Source organism: Mobula hypostoma, chromosome 3 (assembly GCF_963921235.1).
Source record: "Mobula hypostoma chromosome 3, sMobHyp1.1, whole genome shotgun sequence".
In the NCBI taxonomy this organism is placed as follows: domain Eukaryota; kingdom Metazoa; phylum Chordata; class Chondrichthyes; order Myliobatiformes; family Myliobatidae; genus Mobula; species Mobula hypostoma.
The window spans coordinates 161,074,918-161,099,099 of NC_086099.1; the positions used below are offsets into that span (position 1 = coordinate 161,074,918).

General features: G+C 41.3%; 1 protein-coding gene across 2 annotated transcripts in view; it reads right to left on the reverse strand.

Moving 5' to 3' along the window:
- Nucleotides 1-23,531, reverse strand: part of LOC134343593 (sperm mitochondrial-associated cysteine-rich protein-like) — a 40,017-nt gene extending 16,486 nt beyond the window's left edge. For both annotated transcript variants that reach the window (XM_063042351.1, XM_063042349.1), the window contains exon 1: nt 23,423-23,531. In XM_063042351.1, coding sequence (XP_062898421.1) covers nt 23,423-23,444 — 22 coding nt within the window. In that variant the 5' untranslated portion in view covers nt 23,445-23,531. The remainder of the gene's footprint in view (nt 1-23,422) is intronic.
- Between the last annotated feature and the right edge of the window lie 651 nt (nt 23,532-24,182).

The window sequence follows — 24,182 nt, forward strand, 5'->3', positions numbered from 1 at the left end:
TGGATAATCTAAGTTTGTTAACTTACATTTGTCAAGTTTGTAATGTACTGTGCTGCTGCTGCAAAAGCTAATTTTCATGGTATTCATACCCTGAGACAATGAACTTGAACAATAATTCAGCCAGACAGTTCTCAGTGCAACAGCATTCTACAGATTTACAAAAGTGTGCAAAAAAAAAATCAATCTTCATCTGTGTTCAGTGGGTATCCACTTATTTGAAAGTACGGGCCCTTGTCTTAATGCTGGTTTGACGTTGGGTGTGTCGATCAGAAACATCCCGCCATTGCCATCACCTTGTTCCTCATGCTTCTGTTACACCCCATCAGAGATATTTATCCAGAGTGCTGCATAGGCAGGGCCCTTAGCATTGTCAATGAACCCTCCTATCTGTCCTACAATCTCTTTTGCCCCCTTCCCATCAGGCAGGAATTACCTTAGCATTAGGACAAGAACTGTTAGGATGGGAAGCAGTTTATTCTCCCAGGTTGTAAGGTTACTGAACTCCTTGCCACCACATATGAACCTCATCATACGGTCTTCATCATGTCTGAAGTGCCAGTAGTATTATACTTTTTAAAACTTGTATCATATATGAACCTTATTATTTGTTAATTTATTTACAGTAATATTACTTCATGTGTTCCATGTGTGAGTTATATTTACTGTGCTGTGCAGCTTGTTCCGGAGGAATGTTGTTTCGTATACACGTGTGCAGCTGAATGACGATAGACTGAAATTGAACTTGAACGTTTGCAGCATTTGAGTCTCCTTCATCTGACAGCATCTACTGACTTCAAATAGCAAAAGCTGCGCAGCACACAGATGGTAATGACTATATCTGCCGAGTACCTATGGGTTACTGCAGACAACACATTCTCAACTGCAATGGACCATTATGATCCATTTGTCGAACAAGATTTTCCTTTCACGGATCCATGTTGATCTTGCCTTGTCCTGTTACTGAATGAAGGTTTCAGCTCATGTTGTGTGTGAGCACAGCATGAGAAATGAAATTATTTGGTACATGCCTGACATGGGGAAAAGGGCAGGTGGGCTCCTGAGTGGATGCATATTTTTCTTTTAGTAAAATCAAAATTGGGTTATCTAGTCATCTATTCTTTAGTAGCCCATTAAAAATGAGTAAGACCATAAAACCATAAGATATAGGAGAAGTAGGCCATTCGGCCCATCGAGTCTGCTCTGCCATTCAATCATGGGCTGATCCAATTCTTCCAGTCATCTCCACTCCCCTGCCTTCTCCCCATACCCTTTGATGCCCTGGCTAATGAAGATCCTATCTACCTCTGCCTTAAATGCACCCAGTGACTTGGCCTCCACAGCCACTTGTGGTAGCAAATTTCACAGATTTACCATCCTCTGACTAAAAGTAGTTCCTTTGCACCTCTGTTCTAAATGGACGTCCTTCAATCCTGAAGTCGTGCCCTCTTGTCCTAGACTCCCTTACTATGGGAAATAACTTTGCCATATCTAATCTGTTCAGGCCTTTTTAACATTCAGAATGTTTCCATGAGATCACCCCTCATTCTCCTGAACTCCAGGGAATACAGCCCAAGAGCTGCCAGATGTTACTCATATGGTAACCGTCTCATTCCTGGAATCATTCTCCTTTCTGGAGTAATATGTGATCTAAAGAAGAATAAAGAATACATGCCAACAATTATCTGAGGAAGATGCAAGAATTCTCAAGCTGTTTTAAAATCATTTCATGTAAATAGTAGCTCATTTCCATACAACTAACATACTTTACCTTCATCAATTCAGCAATAAATAGAAAAGGCAGCATAGGTTAACATTATCTGGAATGAGTAAATGGTTCCATGTTATGATGACTGATAAACAACCAATGCTTCAATTGTTTTCCTGTACCTATTTTGTACTGGATGGGAAAAGAATGGGGTTCACAGTAGTCTGAGAGTAAAATAAGGTCTCACTAGTAGAGAAGCAAAATGAGACCTATTTTCTGATGGGCAGGGAATTCCTACACTTCACAAGTTACTCATTTACAGAAGGGAATTTAGGGTACCATAAGAGAATTAAGCAGGATTTTACAAAAGGGAAAGAGTATTTTACAAATTTGCTGTAGATCTTTGCAGATAAATAATCAGAAACCAGAAGATGTCATATATTTGGGTTTCCCAAAGGTATTCCAAAGTGCCATGTGAAAGGCTACTACTGTACAATTTAAGAGTGCACAGTCCTGTGGGATATAAAGGAATTGACAAGAGTGTCTAGTTTATACAAAATACAGTGTCAATTAAATGGGTCAGTTTTGGATTACCAACAGTAGCTAGAAGGGCACTACTGGGATCATTGCTAGGGTTTCACCCACTCAGCCTACAAATATACTACAGTTAAATTTATTGAGAATACAAGTCTAGCAAGTTGTGATCTGGACAAACCCCCCTACACAGAAAAACAGACAAATTAACTGAATGGCTAAGAAATTAGCAGATGGTGTATAATATGAAAGATGAAGTCAAACACTTTAGAAAGAAGAATTAAGCAGCAAATCCTTATTTAAATGAAGCAAGACTATCATATTGAGCAGCACAAAAAAAAGATATATTGGGGTCCTAATGCATAAGCCACACAAAAATTATAATTCATGTACAGGAAGTTAAGGCAGCTAGTGGAATGTTGCCCTTTATTACACGTGGTGTCGAGTATAATAGTAGGGAAGCTTTGAATCACTGGTTCCTGAGAGCCCACACCTGGACTACCGCGCATAGTTCTAATTTCAAAAATTAATGAAGGATATACTCCTGTGAAGGTAGAGCAGGGAAAGTTCACTAGATTGACTTCTGGGACAAAGCATGTGACGTTTGAAAAGAAATAGTTGAGCAGACTGAGCCTCAACTCGTGGTGAAGAAGAATGAAGGAGCATTTTATTTAAACATACACGGGTTGACTGGGATGGATGCTGAGAGGATAGTTCTGCAAAAAGTGATACAGTACTTAAAAGTATATATTTTCAAAATAAAGTATCATCCAATTCAACTAAAGACAAGGAATTTCTGCTCTGAGGGTTGTGAACCTCTAATTCTCTGGTCCAGAAAGCTGCAGAAGGCAGAGTTATAAAATGCTTTCAAGGCAGAAACTGGCAAAGAAAATATAAGGGAGTCAAGGAGTATTTGGAGAGAGTGAGAAAATGGGACTGAGGCCAAGATAAGATCCTTTGATGTTATTGAATGGTGGGACAGGCTAGGGGAGCCAATTAGCCAACTTGTGCTGATATGTCTTATGTTCTGTTCCCAGTGAGGCAGATGGCTTGAAATTTATGTTTGCACTCTAGTGAGTTGCCTGCAGAGCTGCGATCTGTTCCAGCAGTTCAACCAAATGTATCAGATGAGTCAAGGAACAATTTCCATTCAACCACAGGCATCTCAATTCAGGCACAGGCTTTTTATATCCAGAGCCCGAAGATTAACAAAACCTCAAAATTTTCCTTTAGGCCAAGATCTAATCCTGTCACTTTGAATTAAGATTTCTCTGACCACATCAGCCCTTTTTATATATATATTTCCCAGATGTGCAGGTAAAATGTAATTGATAAAAAGACTGAGATCATGATTTTTCCCTTCACACTCAATTGGGATTTGAAATGCGTCCTAGCTATCTAAATTGTTGATGCAGTGGCGCCTGTGGCCGATGAGACCAATGCGAGAGTGGCATTCTCTGTTGTAAAGGTTGCATCTTCAAATGGTACTAACTCTGCTAGAGATGAAGCATTCTTTTCTATGGGTCCAATTGCCCTCTGACGCCTTCAGGAATTTTTCCTTGCCCGAGTCCAGGGTGCTTCTCCGTCTGGCGTAGCCAGCTGCAAGTTCCTCCCAGGACTCAATGCTGATGTCCAGTGCCTTCACGTCCAGCTTGCAGGCATCCTTGTAGCAGAGTTGTGGGCAGCCAGCAGTTCTCTTGCCTGAAGCCAGCTCACTGTAGAGCAGACGCTCCCCAACCTTTTTTATGCCGTGGGCCAATGCAATTAAGCAAAGGGTCCCACGACCCCAGTTGTGAACCCCTGCCATAGAAAGCTTTGGGGATGTGGCCATCTTGCATGCAGCAGACATGGCCTATGCTGCCTGAGCAGGGTGTGCACGCTAGGGAGGGCAGCATGAGAGAGAACCTCAGCATTAGGTACTGTCCCTGCAGGAGGTGCCCAAGATACAACCCAAGCACCTTAGATGGAAGTTGATGAGCCTTCTCTCCCGCTTAGCGTATATTGTCCAGGTCTCACTGCTGTACCGCAGCGTGCTGGTGACGCTGGCTTTGTACACTGCCATCTTTGTTTTGACTGTGAGTTTGGAGCTCTCGCTGACTCGTGCGGTGAGGCAGGCAAGAATTGTTGCAGACTTCCCGATGTGCTTGTTGATTTTTGCTTCCAAAGAAAGGTGGTCACCAATGATTGACCCCAGGTATGTGAACTGATGAACAACCTACAGTTTGTCATTATCAATGGTAATCACTGGTGGTGCCGCCACATCTTGATCCAAAACATTTGTCTTTTTCAGACTGATTGTCAGACCGATTCCTTGCAAGCCTGGGAGAAGCGATCCATCAAGCTCTGGAGGTGCTGTGGTGAGAGAATTACAGCTGCTGCATCATCAGCAAACAGCAAGTCTCTGGTCATAGCCTCACACACTTTGGTTTTGGATTTTAGCTGTGCAAGGTTAAAAAGTCTCTCATCTGATCTAGCATGGAGGTGGATACCCCCTGTAGCAGTGGCAAATGCGTGCCTCGGGAGAAGGACAAAAAAGATACTAAAGAGCATTGGGGCGAGAACACAGCTTCACTTAACCCAACTGCTTGCGTCAAAGGGTTCCAACGAACTGCCGTTGTACTGCGCCGTCCCCTGTGGAAGGCTTTGATCATGCTCTGTAATCCTGGCAGGCAGCCTACCTTAGAAAGGATCTGAGAGAGCTCATCTCCGCTGAACAATACCTTGGTGAGATCAAAAGGAAAGGAGACAGAGGATGATCTTAGGAAAGATGTATGAAATCAGGAGGGGTATAGATAGGTGGATGCACTCAATCTTTTCTCCCCCAGGGAAAAGAAACAAAGACATACGATTAAGTAATGATGGGGGGAGATTTAAAAGGGACCTGAGGGGCAACTTCTTCACACAGTGGGTGGTATATAAATGGAACGAGCTGCCAGTGAGGGTATAATAAAATCTAAAGGACATTTTAATCAATACTGTACATGGATAGGAAATGTTTAGAGGGACACAGGCTAAAAGTTGGTAGGTGAGACTGGCTTAGGAGGGCACTTTGGTCAGCATTGATGAGGTGGGCCGAGGACCTGTTCCATAATTACTCTAACTTTAAAGGCCACTTTGTGCATCAAAACTAATATTCATCTCACTATCTCACTTAGAAAGTTCATGTAGCAAAACTTCAAAAAAAATCTTAGTCCAGAATAGTTAGATATGGCAACAACCTCAAGTAAATGCAAACAAAAATTTTGCTATTGTGTACTTTCCAGACCACAATGTGTTAATATTGTTTGGTATTAATGTGATCCAACATCAGAATCAGGCAGGCCAACACCTGGCAATCTAATATTAAGAAGAAAGATTGCAGGAAGAGCTATAATTGTTTCATTTTGCACAGCATGATTACAGTCCTTTTTTTTGTACATCAGGAGAAAGCGGACCAGCCACAGTTACAAAACTCCAGATGCTTTTTGATAGCACCTTGAATCATATTTGCAATAAAGAATAAAAATCAAGCCTACACTTCTCAGAATGGCAATGTTTGTCAGTTGCTTCTTCCTGTGTGTTACAGAGATTAACTGGTGTAGGTCAATTTGTAGCTCACAGAATCAGGATAAGGTTTATCATCTCCAGCATGAGTCATGAAATTGCATATGCATAAAACACCATTGTGTTTAGATAAATCACCAGTAGCTTGCAGTAATTAAGAGATACCGTGCTATCATTTGCACAACAAAAATGAATAGCAATCTAAGGACATTCAGTGTGATCACTGCTTGGTTTCTAGGGATTATTCACAAATGTACTGGAACTTGGCCATTAATATACTGCAATCTACACTTATTTATATTCCTCCTCAGAATTTATGAACTTTTGGCATTTAAAAAAAATCAGATCTGATATTCTTCCAGCTGTGAGACCCAACATCATCTTCCCATTTGGTAACATCTCCTGTCAATTTTACGGCTTTACCCTGCCAGACCATGAACAGTAAAATTGCCATGATCACCTTGACCTTTCCACCAGGACCTGCAGGAAATCTGTTATGTTACTTATTTTAAATTGTGTGCATCTGTGTTTGTACATTTACAAGTGAAACTTCACTTATTTGTTTCTGGGAACCATCACAGAATAAATAAATCTATACAGTTCCTCATGCCTAACTTGGTGTAATCAGTAAGTAATAAAACTTCCTCGTATCTTTCTTTACAGTCCCTAATCTTTCTCAACTACCACAGTTTCCTCAGAACTGTTTCCGCAAGTGCACTTGATTAGCTACCAATTTTGTAAATAGTCAATTTACAATTGATTTTTTTTTTGCTAGTATCCCAACCTTGAATAAAACTTATTGCAAATAATTTTTCAGACAATAGCACACAACAAGCATGCTGGATGAATTTTAGTGATTCTTGATTAAGAAGGAGGCTGACAACAATGATTTTATTTTGCATCCTGTAAATCAAACAGGCATTGGCTGCCCACGCTTTTTCATACAGCAAGTATCTTGTTACTGATAGATTTGGAATTGGCAGTCATAATAAGGAAACATTGCAAAGACAAAACGGAAATCTGAATGGAATGAACGAGAGTAGAATCAAACTAGTGAGGAATCTGGTAGCTTCAGTTCAAAACCACAAAAGAAATTGTAAGACCATAAGACATAGGAGCAGAATTAGGCCATTCAGCCCATCGAGTCTGCTCCGCCATTCCATCATGGCTGATCTCGGAGCCCACTCAACCCCATACACCTACCTTCTTGCCATATCCTTTGATGCCCTGACCAATCAGAAAACTATCAACTTCTGCCTTAAATACACGCACATTACTCTGGCTAAAAAAAAATTCCTCCTTACCTCTGTTCTAAAAGATTGCCCCTCCATTTTGAGGCTGTGCCCTCCATTTCTGGATACCCCCACCATAGGAAACATCCTCTTCACATCCACCCTATCTAGTCCTTTCAACATTTTTGCTGAAGAAAGTGCTTCCTTCAGTTAGCCCTGACAAAGGGTCTCGGCCTGAAACGTCGACTGCACCTCTTCCTTGAGATGCTGCCTGGCCTGCTGCGTTCACCAGCAACTTTTATGTGTGTTGCTTGAATTTCCAGCATCTGCAGAATTCCTGTTGTTTGCCCTTTCAAAATTTGGTAGGTTTCAATGAGATACCCCCCACATTCTTCTAAATTCCAGTGAGCACAGGCCCACAGCTGCCAAATACTCCTCCTGTGTTAACCCCTTCATTCCTGGAATCACCCTCATGAACATCCTCTGAACTCTCTCCAAGGACAATACATCCTTTCTGAGATATGGGGCCCAAGACCGTTGACAATACTCCAAGTGCAGCCTGACTAGTGTCTAATAAATTAACAGAACAAAAGGAAATAAATTGACAAATCCAGAAATCAGAAATTCCAAGATCTGTTTGCTGCATATGGTGTAATTAAAGAATAAAATCAAGAGCCTGTAAGTAAAACATTACTTTATTATCGCCAAACAATTGATACTAGAGCGCACAATCATCACAGCAATATTTGACTCTACGCTTCGCGCTCCCTGGAGTACAAATCGATAGTAAATATTAAAAATTTAAATTATAAATCATGAACAGAAAATAGAAAAGGAAAAGTAAGGTAGTGCAAAAACCTAGATGCAGGTCTGGATATTTGGAGGGTACGGCTCAGATCCGGGTCAGGATCCGTTCAGCAGTCTTATCACAATTGGAAAGAAGCTGTGCCCAAATCTGGCCGTACGGGTCTTCAAGCTCTTGAGCCTTCTCCCGAAGGGAAGAGGGACGAAAAGTGTGTTGGCTGGGTGGGTCGTGTCCTTGATTATCCTGGCAGCTCTGCTCCGACAGCGTGCGGTGTAAAGTGAGTCCAAGGACGGAAGATTGGTTTGTGTGATGTGCTGGCTGTGTTCACGATCTTCTGTAATTTCTTCTGGTCTTGGACAGGACAACTTTCATACCAGGTTGTGATGCACCCTTGGAAAAATGCTTTCTACAGTGCATCTATAAAAATTAGTGAGGGTTTTAGGGAACAGGCCAAATTTCTTTAGCTTTCTCAGGAAGTAAAGGTGCTGGTGGGTCTTCTCGGCAGTGGACTCTGCTTGGTTGGACCAAATCAGGTCATTTGTGATATTGACCCCAAGGAACTTAAAGTTTTTGACACGTTCCACTTGCGCACCACCGATGTAAATTGGCTCGTGCGGTCCGCTACTCTGTCTGAAGTCAACAACCAATTCCTTCATCTTGCTGACGTTGAGGGATAGGTTATTGTCTTCTCACCATGCCACCAGGTTCTTAATTTCCTCTCTGTACTCAAACTCATCATTACCCGAGACACGGCCTACAATTGTGGTGTCATCAGCAAACTTATATATTGAGTTCGATGGAAACTTGGCTACACAATCATGGGTGTACAGTGAGTACAGCAGGGGGCTGAGTACACAGCCTTGTGGGGCACCGGTGCTCAGAGTAATTGTAGGGGAGAGCTTGTCCCCTATTTTTACAGCCTGGGTCCTGTCTGTGAGGAAGTTGAAGATCCAGCTGCAGATCTGAGTGCTAAGGCCCAGGTTCCGGAGCTTCGGAATCAGTTTATTTGGCATGATGGTATTAAAGGCAGAGCTGTAGTCAATGAAAAGGAGCCTTACGTATGCGTCTTTTTCCTCCAGGTGTTCTAAGGAGGAATGTAGGGCCAGAGAGATGGCATCTGCCGTTAACCTGTTGCTCCGGTAGGCGAATTGCAAAGCGTCGAGGTTGACCGGTAGGCTGTGGTTGATGTGTGACATAACCAATTGCTCGAAGCACTTCATAGCAATTGATGTCAGAGCCACAGGTCGATAGTCATTCAGGCATGCCACCTTGCTCTTCTTCGGCACCGGGATTATCGTTGCCTTCTTAAAACATTAGAAAGAAGATGCCACATTACTTGTTTGCATACAAAATACATTTCTGAAATGATGCGTTTCTAAACTTGAGCTTGAAATTGGCATGCCATTACCCTGAATCACTTGAACCTTCATTTAAGGAGGCATTCCAATTCATCACAGCAACCATCCTGCCCAACTGGATTTAGATATCTGTTCCTGTAACATAACATTTTATCACAGACTTACCAGAAGTAACAACTGCATTGACGGTCACATTCATGACATAGTTCTTGTGAAGATTTCTCTTGTTGTTTCAAGCATTACTGATGAGCCTGATAAAAACTGCAGGGAACAAACTAGAACTGGAACAAGTAAAACATAGATACACTAGAAGGGTGAATCTCCAGAAGGTTTCTACTGCAGGGACTTGTAGAATTGTGAGAAAAGTTAAAAATACTGCAGATCTCCCTCTTTAAAGAGCTCTGCAGAAATTCATCCCAAAGGATTAAAAAAAATAACCATTTCTGAATTACAACCAGGGAAACAATAAAAGGTGAATTGAATTCCTGAAACTATTTTGTGCAAACGAATAACAATAAGATAGCACACACTTCCCTTCCATCAATACCCATCATCATAACCTCCAATGTTCAATGTTACCTTTGTGCACCAAGGCTTGGCCTGGAAAATTGGCCGAATTTCTTGTCAGACATATCAGACCATAGCACTATACATGGCCTATCCATAAAAGGTATTCAAACTGGATCACTGTATTGTGGTACATTCGTCAGCCAGAGAATTGATCCAAACTTTTACAGATTGTTGATCAACCACCGACTACTTGAAAGATACAACGGGGGGTCCTTGGAGATGCCATAATGGTGACCATTTAAAGAAAGAGGCCGAATCTGACCGGCACGATAGTTAGTAAAGTACTACAGCCTCATTGCTCCTAGGACCCAGGTTTGATCCCAACCTTTGGTGTTGTCGGTGCAGAAGCTGCAAGTTTTCTCTGTGATCATATAATTTTCCTTTGGGTATTTAGATTTAGGTTAAATGGCTACAGTAAATTATAAGTGAAACATAGCTTATGTGTGAATTAATGACAAAAAAAAAATCAGAAGGGAGTTACTGGGCATGTGTGAGACAGGAAGTTTCAGGGGTAGAGGGAAACAAGGAGGAAGGGAATGTAAATAATGAGATTTCACCTCTGGGAAATAGTATGCACCTGATGGGCCAAAGACCTGCCTCTGTATCATTAGAATTGATATAATACCCCAAGACAAAGGAGCAGAATTAGGCCAATCAGGCCATCAAGTACACTTTGCCAATCCAACATGGCTGATTTATTATCCCTCTTAACCCATTCTTTTTCCTTTTCCCTGCAATCTTTGATACCCTTACTAATCAAGAGCCTATCAATCACCGGTTTAAGTATACCCAATGACTTGGCCTCCATAGCAGACCGTGGCATGAAATTCCACAGATTCACCACCCTCTGGCTAATGAAATTCTTCCTCATCTCTATTCTAAAGAGACATCCTTGTATACTGAGACTGTGACCTCTAGTCCTAGATTCCCCCACGATAGGAAACAACCTCTCCACATTCACTCTATTTAGGCCTTTCAATATTCGATAGATGTCAGTGAGATTCCCCCTCAATCTTCTGAACTCCAGCGAGTACAGGCCCAAGCACGTCTCATACTTTCATTCCCATGATCATTATCGTGAACCTTTTGTGGACCCTCTCCAATGCCAGCACATCCTTTTGTAGGTAAAAGCCCAAAACTGTTCACAATACACCAAGATAAGAAAATCTGCAGATGCGGGAAATCCAAGCAACACACACAAAATGCGGGAAGAACTCAGCAGGCCAGGCAGCATCTATGAAAAAGAGTAAACAGTCAATGTTTTGGGCTGAAGCCCTTCATCAGAACTGGGAAAAAAAAGGATGAGCAGTTAGGTTAGCAGTTAGCAGCAAGAAGGTAGGGGGAGGGAAGGAAGAAGTACAAGGTGGTAGGTGATAGGTGAACCTGGGAGAAAGGGAAAGGCGAAGTAAAGATCTGAGAAGCTGTTAGGTGAAAAGGATAAAGGGCTGGAGAAGGGGGGAATCCGATAGGAGAGGACAGAGGACCATAGAAGGAAAAGAAGGGGAAGGATGGAAATCCAAAATGCTGTACTAGTCCTAACCTCACCATCCAAATGCACTGTTCCCCACTCTCTACACAATGACCCTAACCTCACCATCTAAATGCTCTGCTCTCCACACTAATCCGAACCTCACCATCAAGCCTGCAGATAAGCGGGTGCCTGTAGTAGTCTGACAGACTGACCTGTATCTTGCTGGGGCCAGGTGACAACTTTCAGATACCTGCTCTTACTTGCCCCTCAAACAGGACCTAAGGAGCACCAGGCCATTGTCACCCACACCATTACCAAGCTTATTAAGTCTGGGGATCTCCCATCCACTGTCACCAACCTTATAGTACCCTCACCCTGCACCTCCTGTTTCTACCTCCTACACAAAATCCACAAATCTGTCTGTCCAGGTAGATCTATTGTTTCTGATTGATCCTGCACCACCGAACTTATATCTGTATACCACCACTCATTTTTTTATCCTCCCTGGTTCAGTTTCCTTCCCAGCTACATCTGTGATGCTTCACATGCTTTGGATCTTTTCAATGACTTCAAGTTCCCTGGCCTTGATTATCTTATTTTTACCATGGATGTCCAGTCCCTATACACATCCATCCCCCACCAGGATGGGCTCAAAGCTCTCCGCTTCTTTTTAGACAACAGACCCAACCAGTTCCCCTCCACCACCACTCTCCTCTGTCTGGCGGAACTTGTCGTCACTCTTAATAATTTCTCCTTTCGCTCCCCCCACTTTCTTCGAACCAATGGTGTAGCCATGGGCACTTGCTTGGGTCCAGCAATACCTGCCTGCTTGTCAGCTATGTGGAACAGTCTATGCTTCAAGCCCACACTGGTTATCAGTCCCCAACTTCTACACTACATCAATGATTGCATTGGTATTGCTTCCTGCACCCATGCAGAGCTTGTTGCATCCAAATTCCACCCTGCCCTCGAATTTACCTGGTCCATTCCTGCCCTTTCTCGATTTCTCTGTCTCTATCTCTGGAGACAGTTTATCTACTGATATCTTTTATAAACCCATTGATTCTCATAGGTGCTTGTAAAAAATGCCAACCGCTTCTCTCAGTTCCTCCGTCTCTGCCACATCTGTTCTCAGGATGAGGCTTTTCATTCCAGAACTAATGAGGATGTCTTCCTTTTTCAAAGAGAGGCTTTCCTTCCTCAACCATCAACCCTGCCTACATGCATATCTCTTCCATTTCACTCACTCCATCCTCTTGCCACCTTACTGGAGATAGGGTTCCTTATCTTCACCTACCACCCCATTAGCCTCCATGTCCAGTACATAATTCTCCGTAACTTCCACCATCTCCAATGGGATCCCATCACCAAGCACATTTTCCCTCATCCTTCCATTTTCTGCAGGGATCACTCCCTACATGACTCCCTTGTCCATTCATCCCTCCCCACTGATCTCTTTCCTGGTACTTAACCTTACAAGTGGAACAAGTGCCATATTTTCCCCCACACATTTTCTGTTACTACCATTCAGGGCCTAAGCAGTCCTCCCAGGTGAGGCAACGCTTTACCTGTAAGTCTGTTGGAATATTTACTGTGTTCGGTGCTCCTGGTGTGGCCTCCTGTATATTGGTGAGACCCAACATAGATTAGGAGACCACTTTGCCGAGCACCTATTCTCTGTCCACCAGAAAAAGTGGGAAGTCCTAGAGGCCACCCATTTCATTTCTACTTCCCATACCATTCCAATATGACAATCCATGGCCTCCTCTACTGCCGTGATGAAGCCACACTCATGTGGCTTTTCTCCCTCCAATCCTGATGAAGGGTCTCAGCCCAAAACGTTTACTGTTTACTCTTTTCCATAGATGCTGCCTGGCCTGCTGAGTTCCTCCAGCATTTTGTGTGCACAATACTCCTAAGTATGGTCTGACCAGTGCCTTATAAAATTTCAGCATTACATCCTTGTTTTTATTCTAGTCTTCTGGAAGTGAATTCTAACGTTGCATTTGCCTTTTTCATCACTGACTCAAGCTGCAAGTTAACCTTTGCACCTCTGACTTCTGAATTTTCTTCTTTGTTAGAAAGTAATCTATACCTTTATTCCCTCTACCAAAGTGCATGACCATACACTTTACTATATTCCATCTGCCACTTCTTTGCCCATTCTCCTACTGTTTTCAGTCCTTCTGCAGACTCTGCTTCCTCATCACTACCAGCCCCTCCAGACATCTTGGGATAGTCTGCAATTTTTTCTTTAAATTAAAAAAATTTTTTTTACATTTTTTTTGCTCAGCATAACAGAACTTTAAAATTTCCAGATACACTTACATTTCCTCCCCTCACAGAGATCAGGCATCAGAACACTTTCATCAAAATATAGACATCACCATAACAACCTATACAAAAGCCCTTATTGGTGTAGCAAACAGGTTTACATCTATATATGATATTTAAGGGAATGGGGGATACTCAGATCCCTGTAAACAATGAATTAAGTACTGATTATGTCTGTGACTGCAGTGTGTTTGAATAATGTCTCACAGCTACTTTCTTTGGAGAGAGATAAGGGTTAAAGTTCGCCCAGATCCACACAGATGTCCCTGGGCTTTTCACGCCTTTTGATTTTGACAAAAAGCAGTACCTGATGGAAATCAGACAGAACATTCCTTTCTTAATTAAAGCATAAATTTGATGGATGTTCCTATCTTTGTAATTGAGTTGTGGCTCCAGCAAACCAGGTAGGACATTCTTTTCTTTAATTAAGGTGGCTGGAATGTCTAACAAATTGATTGTACTTTTGTATCAATAGTCCATTGACTTGACCAGAATGGTTATCAAACTGATTGTTCTTTTGTATCGGTGGCCGTATAACTTCTGACAATTCTGACATAGGGCAGTGAACTTGTATAACTGCCGGGGAGATGAGAAAGGGTCTCTCCCTGATGTCGGGTCCAAGTTCACTCGCCGACTGAGCTCGAAGAAATAAACGGGAGAAAAGATAAGTAACTATCTTTTTGTGCTGTTGTTATTTGATCTAGCAAAGTTACGTTTACATATACTGCAGAAAAGGTTGCCATGTTTCATGAAAACTATTTGTTTTTGAGTGTACCATATATGTCAAAAATTCCAAAGGAATGTATTCCATGATTAATTTACGCCAACCGATAAGTCCAGGGGCCTTATCCAATGAAGGAAAATATTCTTCCTCGCACAAAAAGTCAGGATGTTAAAAAGTCTTTTTCTGATGTGCATTAATAATACAACGGCTGGGTAAGTCTAAGAGAAAAGACACTGGGTCCAGTTCAGGCTCTATCTTCAGAATCTTTTCCATTTCACCCAAAATATCACTCTAGTATGCCTGAAGTTTAGGACAAGTCCAAAAACAGTGAGTGAAAATTCCAGTATTTACTTTACATTTCGAACACATTGGAGAAATCCCCGTCTTAAATTTCGAGAGACGATTTGGAGTCTGATGGGCTCTATGCAGAATTTTGAGTTGCAATGCTTTAGTTCTATTACAAACTTATACTTTATACTTCATTGTCACCAAACAATTGGTACTAGAATGTACAATCATCACAGCGATATTTGATTCTGCGCCTCACACTCCCTGGATTACAAATATTAAATATTAAAGATATTAAAAAGTTAAAATTAGTAAATATTAAAAATTTAAATTATAAATCATAAATAGAAAATAGAAAAATGGGAAGTAAGATAGTGCAAAAAAAAACCGAGAGGCAGGTCCGAATATTTGGAGGGTACGGCCCAGATCTGGGTCAGTATCTGTTCAGCAGTCTTATCATAGTTGGAAAGAAGCTGTTCCCAAATCTGGCTGTACGAGTCTTCAAGCTCCTGAACCTTCTCCCGGAGGGAAGAGGGACAAAAAGTGTGTTGGCTGGGTGGGTTGCGTCCTTGATTATCCTGGCAGCACTGCTCCGACAGCGTGCGGTGTAAAGTGAGTCCACGGACGGAAGATTGGTTTGTGTGATGTGCTGCGCCATGTTCACGATCTTCTGCAGCTTCTTTCTGTCTTGGAAAGGACAACTTCCATACCAGGTTGTGATGCTTTCTGCGGAGAAGAATGCTTTCCACGTAGAAGAATGCTTTCTACGGAGTATCTATAAAAATTAGTGAGGGTTTTAGAGGACAGGCCAAATTTCTTTAGTTTTCTTAGGAAGTAAAGGTGCTGGTGGGCCTTCTTGGTAGTGAACTCTGCTTGGTTGGACCAAGTCAGGTCATTTGTGATATTGACCCCGAGGAACTGAAATCTTCTTTGCATCATCACAAATGTCTTCCCATGTTTCAGCTGTAATTTCTACTCCCAGCTCTTCCTCCCAGACCCTTCCCAGCTGCTCAGCCTCTCCACAAGAACATTCCCTCAGGATGCCGTAAAAAGTACTAATAGAGACTTCACCCTTAGAACGAAATGCTCTCTTTTCTATGTCAGAACTATAGAAATCAGTTAACAATGATGTTTTTTTTTCTATATATAATCTCTTACCTGAAAGAAACGAAAAAGATCCTTGCTGGGTATGTTAAATTTCTGTACTATTTGACTAAAAGACATCATCATTCCTTCATCAAACAAATCTCCTAGATGGAAAATACCCTTAGAAATCCAAAGTTTAAATCCAGAATCCATTACTGTATGCCAGGCTGAAAATCTGGACTGCCGGTTATTGGAGTGAAGGGTGATGTTTTCGCTGCGTTGCCCTCAATTTGTCACACCGCCCTCCAAGCCCTGACTGTATTAATTGTTATTGGATTGTGACAATATTCTTTAACTAGTTTCATCTTGTTGAGGATGTTACGTACCCCGTAACTGGGTGGCCAAACCAGCAGAAGTGGATCACTCAGTTGGAGTCTGGAGTACTAGAACTAAGAAAGTTTTATTAAAGAAACAAGCAACACAGTAAGCGAAAGGATAATAAATGCAACAGTTCAGCGATGATAAACACACATGTGCACAGAATTAAGATAACAGCATCAATCAAGCTCTATCGTTGTCTAGGGGTAAATGACCAAATTTCAAAATGACTCAAAGTTCAGTCCAGTTCAGTTCGCAGTAATCGTTGCCATGGCGATGGACAACGTGGGGGAAGAGAGAGATAGAACAGGAACAACTGATCATTCAGAACGGCTTCACTCACAGACCGGCGAGATGGCTCACAAGCAGCTTTTGGGCGGGTCCTTGGTGATGTCACCTGAGGTCACCGACTGTGACCCCTCCTCCAGATGCGGTCGATCCTCTGCAGTGAACCCGGCACCCAGGCAAGGGCCGACACACACCGGGTTCCCGCTGATCGTACCTTTCCACCCTGGTCGTTGTCTGGTACTTCTCACCCACTCGTGAGAGGCGCACCGCTTCCAGGGTCTCGTTACCTCGGGTGGCGTGTGTGTCTCCTTAGCAAACCAGTCCCTTTTTATCCCCCTGCTGGGGTATCGCCTGTCCATCACTTCAAACAGTTCAAGGTTCAAAGAGGGGAGCCGCTCCAGACAGCTCTCTCTCCCACATCCCTTCATTACACATCTCCAGACGCTGCTCCATTGTTCCTTATCTCTCCTTCCCCTGAGGGCAGGTGGCAGACCACTTGCTGATGTCACTGATGCTAACCCAGGCCAGCAAACATCTTAATTTTATGTGTATTCTCGTAACAAGGAAAAGCAAATTAATAAGAGGGCATTTCGCTTGTGAAGCTTCAATGTCTAGCCAAATTGAGGAGGGGTCACTGCAAACCCAGTCAACCACTTAAGATAAAAAGGAACTTAATAGATATTTTTAGATGTCTGGAAAATCCAGACCTCCTAGAGTACTGGGAAGCTGTAACTTAGACATTTTAATACAGGGTCTTTTTATTTTGTTCCAGATGAAAGAAACAAACCAGCCATTTTTTTTTAAAGTACTTGTTAGGTAAAAATGACTGGAATCATTTGTATTGGGTAGAGCAGACAAGGAAGAATGTTTTGAGCAAGGATATTCAGCCAAGCCAAGAAATGGGAAGACAATTAAATGGTCACAGACAATTGAGCAAATCTTCAAATGTAATGGGAATCTGTCCAATCTAAGGCAAGGTACTCTGGAATGAGGCAGTGCATTTTATGACAACACTGTTAAGCCCAAATCTGTTTATAATCAGAAGACCACTGAACGTCAGACACCCAACTCGTCCTCCTGCTCTTAGTGTCACAATTGTTCTGATCCCCCACCTCCACAGAATTTCCTTAGGGAATGAAGGAAATTGTGCTCTGTAGTTAATTCCTGTACACACACTCAATCTCACTCCTTCCAGCTCCATTATTATAGTAGAGTCAGCTACTCTACAAACTCTTGCAATGGTACTGACACACACATAAGGAACTGGTGTGTTAAGTACGCTTTGGAAAGCAGTTCAGGTGTACATCTTTGTCCAGTTTCAGCTGATTGTCATTCAGTTTCTTTGTTGAGTAGATAATAAGCAGAAGGTATCTCCTGCTAAACAATAGATGTTGGATATGATCATTTTTGTCTCCAATTTAATCACATACCTGCCATTCACTATTTACATATGAGGAATGGATGGCATCCAATCTCAAAATTTATGGGAGAATAATAGGTAAGGGAATTTGAAAATAGAACTGAATAAAACAACTCATTGCTTCGCTCTCTCCAACATATGTTTTAAGTTCCTTCTTTTCAAGTTAGCTTTGAATATTTGTAGCTTTAATGAGTTGTCACAGATTGGGAAAGTTTTCAGTTAGAGATTGCTTGGAACAGGTTGAAGCATGATTGATCCCATACAGACCAAAAGAGGACTGCACGTACACCAGATGTTTAACCTTTTGCAGACACCCTTGCAGATTATTGCTCATTTTTTAAAAAAAATCTTAAAATTCATGGGAATGCACACAACAGGTCAGGCAAGGAAATGATATTACTGATGTAATCAAAACATTCCTTACATCCAAAATATGAAAATCAGAATTAGCAGAAAGAATTGAGCTAGCTCCATAAATAGGTTTGTAGTAAATCATCTCCACTTTCCTACTCCTATTCTCAGTTCCCTTAATACACATGAATTTTGGGCCTCAGCTTTCGTGCACTCCCCAACAGATCCACAGCCTTCTTGGATGGAGAGGGGCACTTTGCCCTATTCTCACTCACTAAGGAGTGATATTTCATTTCAGACTCTCCTGCTCAGGGATTCAATTATCCAGATTACCCTGTCATGGCTTCCAAATATTTTATACACGACAAAGAGATCAGTTATCATTCTGCTAAGCTTTGAAGAATGAAGGACCATAACACTTGGTCTTCCACGTAAAGCATCCCTTTCACTGGGCTTGTGAATTTTGGATGCAGCCCCTCTAGGCCAATCAATTCCTTCCTTACAAAAAGGGGCAAAAAGTTTTAATTGTGCTTCAGATCATTTTATACATGCTTTACATCATATTAACAAGGCAACTCTTATGCTCCAATCTACTTACAATAAAGGCTAACAGTTCATTTCCCTTCAAACGCCTTTCGAAACTACAAGTTGTTTTTCAAATACAAGTGTAAACCTTTGAAGTCATCATCCCCCAGCTTCTTAGATCTTTTAAAGAAATATTCTTCTTTTCCATTGTTCTACCAGCAGGGGATATTTTCATATTTGCAAACGCAGTGCTCTATTTGTAACGAACCTGGCCCATCACTTAATCTACGACCACCTGTAGCCTACTAGCTTCTGATTCATCGCTTACTTTTCCAGTACAAAGTCTTTTTTAAAAAAATTGTCAGTAAATTGGGATATTGAAAGTATTTAATTTCCTCTTCTAGAATAGAAAGGATCAGCTGAGGACTAAAACTAGATCGTTGCAACCACCTTATTATTTTATCATGTCTTTCCAAGAAACAACATTCATTTTTTCCTCTGTTTTTCTGTGCAATAAACGATCCTAAATCTACACTTGTGCGTTACTCACAATTTTATGAACCCAACAAATAAATAATCTGACAAAATTTTGAGTAACAACAGTTTAATTGCGTTAGGATAGTAGCCCTACAAATCATGGGATTTATAAATGTATGGGTGAATCTACAACACCCATTTTCTTCAACTAAGTTATTATTTTCTGATATAACAAACAGAATTGCTGAAACCACACACTAGGGGAGGTTGTATCTGTGGAAAGAAAAAACGATGATCATTTTCTGACCTCCGGGTATTGTTTAAGTTTTGAATCAGAGTTTGGTTGAACTTAAGTATTTTAACCTTGTAACAAAAAGGCACCAAGTGTGCAGTAAACCAGAAAGAGTTGGTAGCTGCAGTCCAGAACTAAATCTTAAAGGAAATATAGAAGACATCAATACTCTTCTATATTTTACATTTATAAGAGTGCTCATTTAATACTACTGCAAGCTACAATGATGACCAATCGGTACTTATATGGACAGGCCCTGTGGCAGGATGGTGGGCTGTGAAACAACAGCTTTCCCATTTCTATATTATGTAACTGCAACTTGAGAAAGTTTGTTGTACTGCAGGATAGAATGGACAATAATGGATAGCTGTTCATGCTTCAAGGCATAATACTGATTTTTAAAGTGAATCCAACTGTGCAAGATGCAGCTGGTTTACATTTGCAAGCACCCTGGTTTGTTTTGTAAATCATATCTTCATATCAATAAATACCCCAACATCACTCTCTGTCCACTCTCCAGGTGGAAGGCTGGTATCCTGGCAGGAGATTCATCAGCAGTGGTGTTTCACAAGGCTCATTACTGTTGTTCATGACCTGGATGAGAATGTCGACGGGTGGATTTCAAAGTTTGTAGATGACACTAACACTGGTAGCGTTGTGGACAGTGTAAAGGAATATTAAAACATATAGTAGGATATAGATTAATTATAGTTATGGACAAAGAAGTGATAGATGGTGGTTAATCCAGGCAAGTCTGAGGTTTTGCACTTTGGGAGGTCAAATTAAAGGAGCAAGTTAATGGTAGATCCCTTAATTGCTTTGAAGTACAGAGAGATTTTGGGGCTCAGTTCCATTTTTCACTGAAATTAGCAATGCTCGTGGATGAAGTGGTAAAGAAAGCATATTGAATGCTTGCCTTCATTTGTAAAAGTGTTAAATATAAAAGTAAGGAAGTCATACTGCAACTACATAAAACTCTAGTCAGACCATAAGACGAAGGAGCAGAAGTCGGCCATTTGGCCCATCGAGTCTGCTCCGCCATTTTATCATGAGCTGATCCATTCTCCCATTTAGTCCCACTCCCCCACCTTCTCACCATAACCTTTGATGCCCTGGCTACTCAGATACCTATCTATCTCTGCTTTAAATACACCCAATGACTTGGCCTCCACTGCTGTCCGTGGCAACAAATTCCATAGATTGACCACCCTCTGGTGACCACCCTCTGGCTAAAAAAATTTCTTCGCATTTCTGTTCTGAATGGGCGCCCTTCAATCCTTAAGTTATGCCCTCTCGTACTAGACTCCCCCATCCTGGGAAACAACTTTATCACATCCACTTTGTCCATGCCTTTCAACATTTGAAATGTTTCTATGATGTCTCCCCTCATTCTTCTAATTTGAGGTATTGCGTGCATGTCTGGCTGTCCCATTATATAAAGAATGTGGAGATTGTGCAGAAGAAGTTTACTAGGACACCGTCAAGATTAAACGGTATAAACTATGCTAGGCAAACTTTGGTTGTTCCCCTTGGAGTGTCGGAGGCTGAGTGGAGACCTAATAGAGTTTTTTAAAATTATGAAATTATGAGAGGCAGAGATGGGGTAGCCAGTCAGAATCCTTTCTCAGAGTGGAAAAGTCAAACACCAAAGGACACAATTTTAAGGTTAGAAAGGATCAGGTAAAGGCAATATGAGGTGCAGTTGTGGTGGTAGGTGACTGGAATAGGTGACAAGTTGGCAGTGGAAGCAGAAAGTTTGTTGGAGTTTGAGGGATTTAGACAGACACATGACTATGTAGGGAATGGAGGATATAGATGATAGACAGGATGAGACATTTAGTATGTATTGGTATCTAAAGGGGCACACTCTGGGCCAAATGGCCTATCCAGTGCTGTACTATTCTATGTTCTGTCTGATTGATCCATTGCCAGAAGCCTTGTTGCTTTCGCAGACTGCACTGCCAGATGACAGTTGGTCATAAGAGCTCGGCTTTAACCCAAGACAAATGCAAATTGTCGAAGTGCAGCCTGAAGACACACACTTAACATTTTAGAAACAGCTTCTTCCCCTCCACCAACAGATTTCTGAACATGAACTCATTATTTGCTCTCTTTTTGTACTATATTTATTATTGTAACTTATGGTAATTATTCATGTATTGCACTGTGCTACTGCTGCAAAACAACTACTTTCATGATATACAAATCCGACCGTAGAAACAGTAGTAGCAAAACGGGGGCAGAGAGAGGGAGGGTGAGGGCACTGGTCAGAGCAAGAATTAGGCTGATCCGGCAATCTTTGCCTTGTTAACAACAGGAATTCTGCAGATGCTGGAAATTCAAGCAACATACATCAAAGTTGCTGGTGAACGCAGCAGGCCAAGCAGCATCTGTAGGAAGAGGTGCAGTCGACGTTTCAGGCCGAGACCCTTCGTCAGGACCCTTTGCCTTGTTAACTCTGTTTCATATTCTAGAAAAGGCTTCTTTTTTTTCCACGTGGTGCCCGACTGCTGGACATTTTCACATTGGATATCAAATGATTTCTCATTTTTTTGCTTATATTAAGTAAAGTTTTTGTTGAAAATTGAAAGAAAACCGGAGATGCCAGAAATCTGAAAATAAAATGATGAAACACTCAGCAGATCCGGTAGCATCTGCTGACAAGACACAATGTTAACATTTCAGATGCGAGACCTGACGGCCGAGACCCTTCAGTCAGAACTGGGAATGGAAAAACAAAGCCTTTGTTTACTTCCACTTCTTGTCCGGATTACGATGATCCTATTTCTATTAATTTCAGCAGAGTTCACAGGTGTAGAGAACTATAGTCCCAATCAAATTCCTCTCATTCTTTCTCTGCACATTATCGTCCACAACCTTGCTCTGCATTACTTTTTCTGTCAAAATGTTCCTCCCCCCCACCCCCCGCTGCATTCTCTGTGTTCCTGCACTTTGCATATTCTTGATAGGTCTTGCTTAACCTCCTTTGGCATTTCCGAAATTAGTGCAAGGCTCCCAAATATGGTTTTTTAAAAATTTTTCTCAATCGATCTACTATTGCAACTGCTTTATCTAATCAGACTAATAACTATTAACATGGGATGAATTTTCAAAGTCCAAATTAGTGACAAGGAATGTTTAGTAGATACAAACTCTAATTCAAAAATCAGCTGATTCAAGTCATAGTGACATTTGGGGCTGATGTGGTGATAAAAGTAGTCAGGCCATGATGTGCAGGTCCAACTAGTCGCAATTGAAATTATGCAGCAACTAGGGATGTTAAGAGAATAAAATAAATGTGTAAAAATATACAAATCACAATACAAATAAAAGTCCACGATATGTGACTGTTGAATTTATGAGTACAGGATTTAGAGCTGCTTTTAGCAATGGAAAGCGTTCTTTCCTATTATCCCATTTATGTCTGGTCTAAAGGCGCGAAGATTAAAACACATTTGAAGATCTTGAAAAGATATGACATTCCTACTCCACAAATTGTTTGTGTGATCAGAGACATTATTCAGCTCTTGCCTGAAATATAACAAACTAACTAATTTTTCAATATAACTGGGAAGTTTATTTCAAAGGAGTCTTGCATAAGGAGCATTTCATTAATCGCTTAATATAAAAGAATTCAAATGATCTTTCCAAAACCTGCAGTTTTTCCTCTTATTTCAACCGTCTGAAACTCTACTGGAGGGACATCTTCCTCCTCAAACGGCTATTTGGGACAACGTCATTACCCCACTCGGTACTGAATTAAATACACCGTAGCTCCTTCCAGGAAATAAATTAGCGTATAACCAAGTAATAAAATGTACATATTTTGGAAACAATGCAAATTGATAGTAAAACAATTCTTTAAAATTTAGCGCTAAACTTTAAAGATTTAGCACGTTCCACTCAATGCATTTAAGAAACATTTCAGAAAATCAGCCTCATTTAAATATTGCGCGATATGGAAGTTCAAGCCTCTTTTCTTCCGTACAGATTGATAATCTACGTGAAATGGGTCGGGATTTTGCTGAAGCACGACCATACCTGGGAAGTAAAACTCTGCCATCGCAAGAACTGCGCTGCCGTCCAAAAACCACAACTGCCGACAGACTTCTGAACTGGGAGGGCTTCAGAGCAAACTATTAGCATTGGCTTGCGAAAGTGGGAGTGATAAAGGATTTTAAAAAAACCCAGCCAATTAAAATTCTTTTCCATAGAGGCTGCCTCCTGCATTTTGTGGGTGTTCCTTTGGATTTCCAGCATCTGCAGATTTTCTTATGTTTGCAATTGAAAACTCGTGTATCATGTTTAATGGTTGTTGTTCTTGACAAAAAAAGGTGAAAATAATCTGTGTTATATTTTAAGATTATGAATCTGTTGGATAATTGCAGTGTTATCTGCAGGACATGGGACTGAGGCAAAACTGCAAACTAAGACATTAATCATATTGGATAAAATCCGACAAGGCAATTCACAAATTTAACTTACATACATTTGAAGTTCCTAAATTGCTCCTGTTTGCATTTGCCCATCCACCCCTCCAAAGGAAATTTACCTATAGCAAGCAAAAGCTGCCAACAAATAGTGTGAATAAAACTGAGATTCAGAATATTAAATTGTCTGCAGCCATTCCCAATACCAGGCTGGTAAACAGACAAATCTTCCAATTTCAAACAACCTATCTGCCCTGTGATCCTTTCCCACACCCACCAGTCCACCCTGGGTCCCTGTGTCATGAGCCCTGCACCTGTATTTGATAATTGCTGACTTTCCAGAGTTGTTAAGCTTTTGTCCTTTCTGTTTA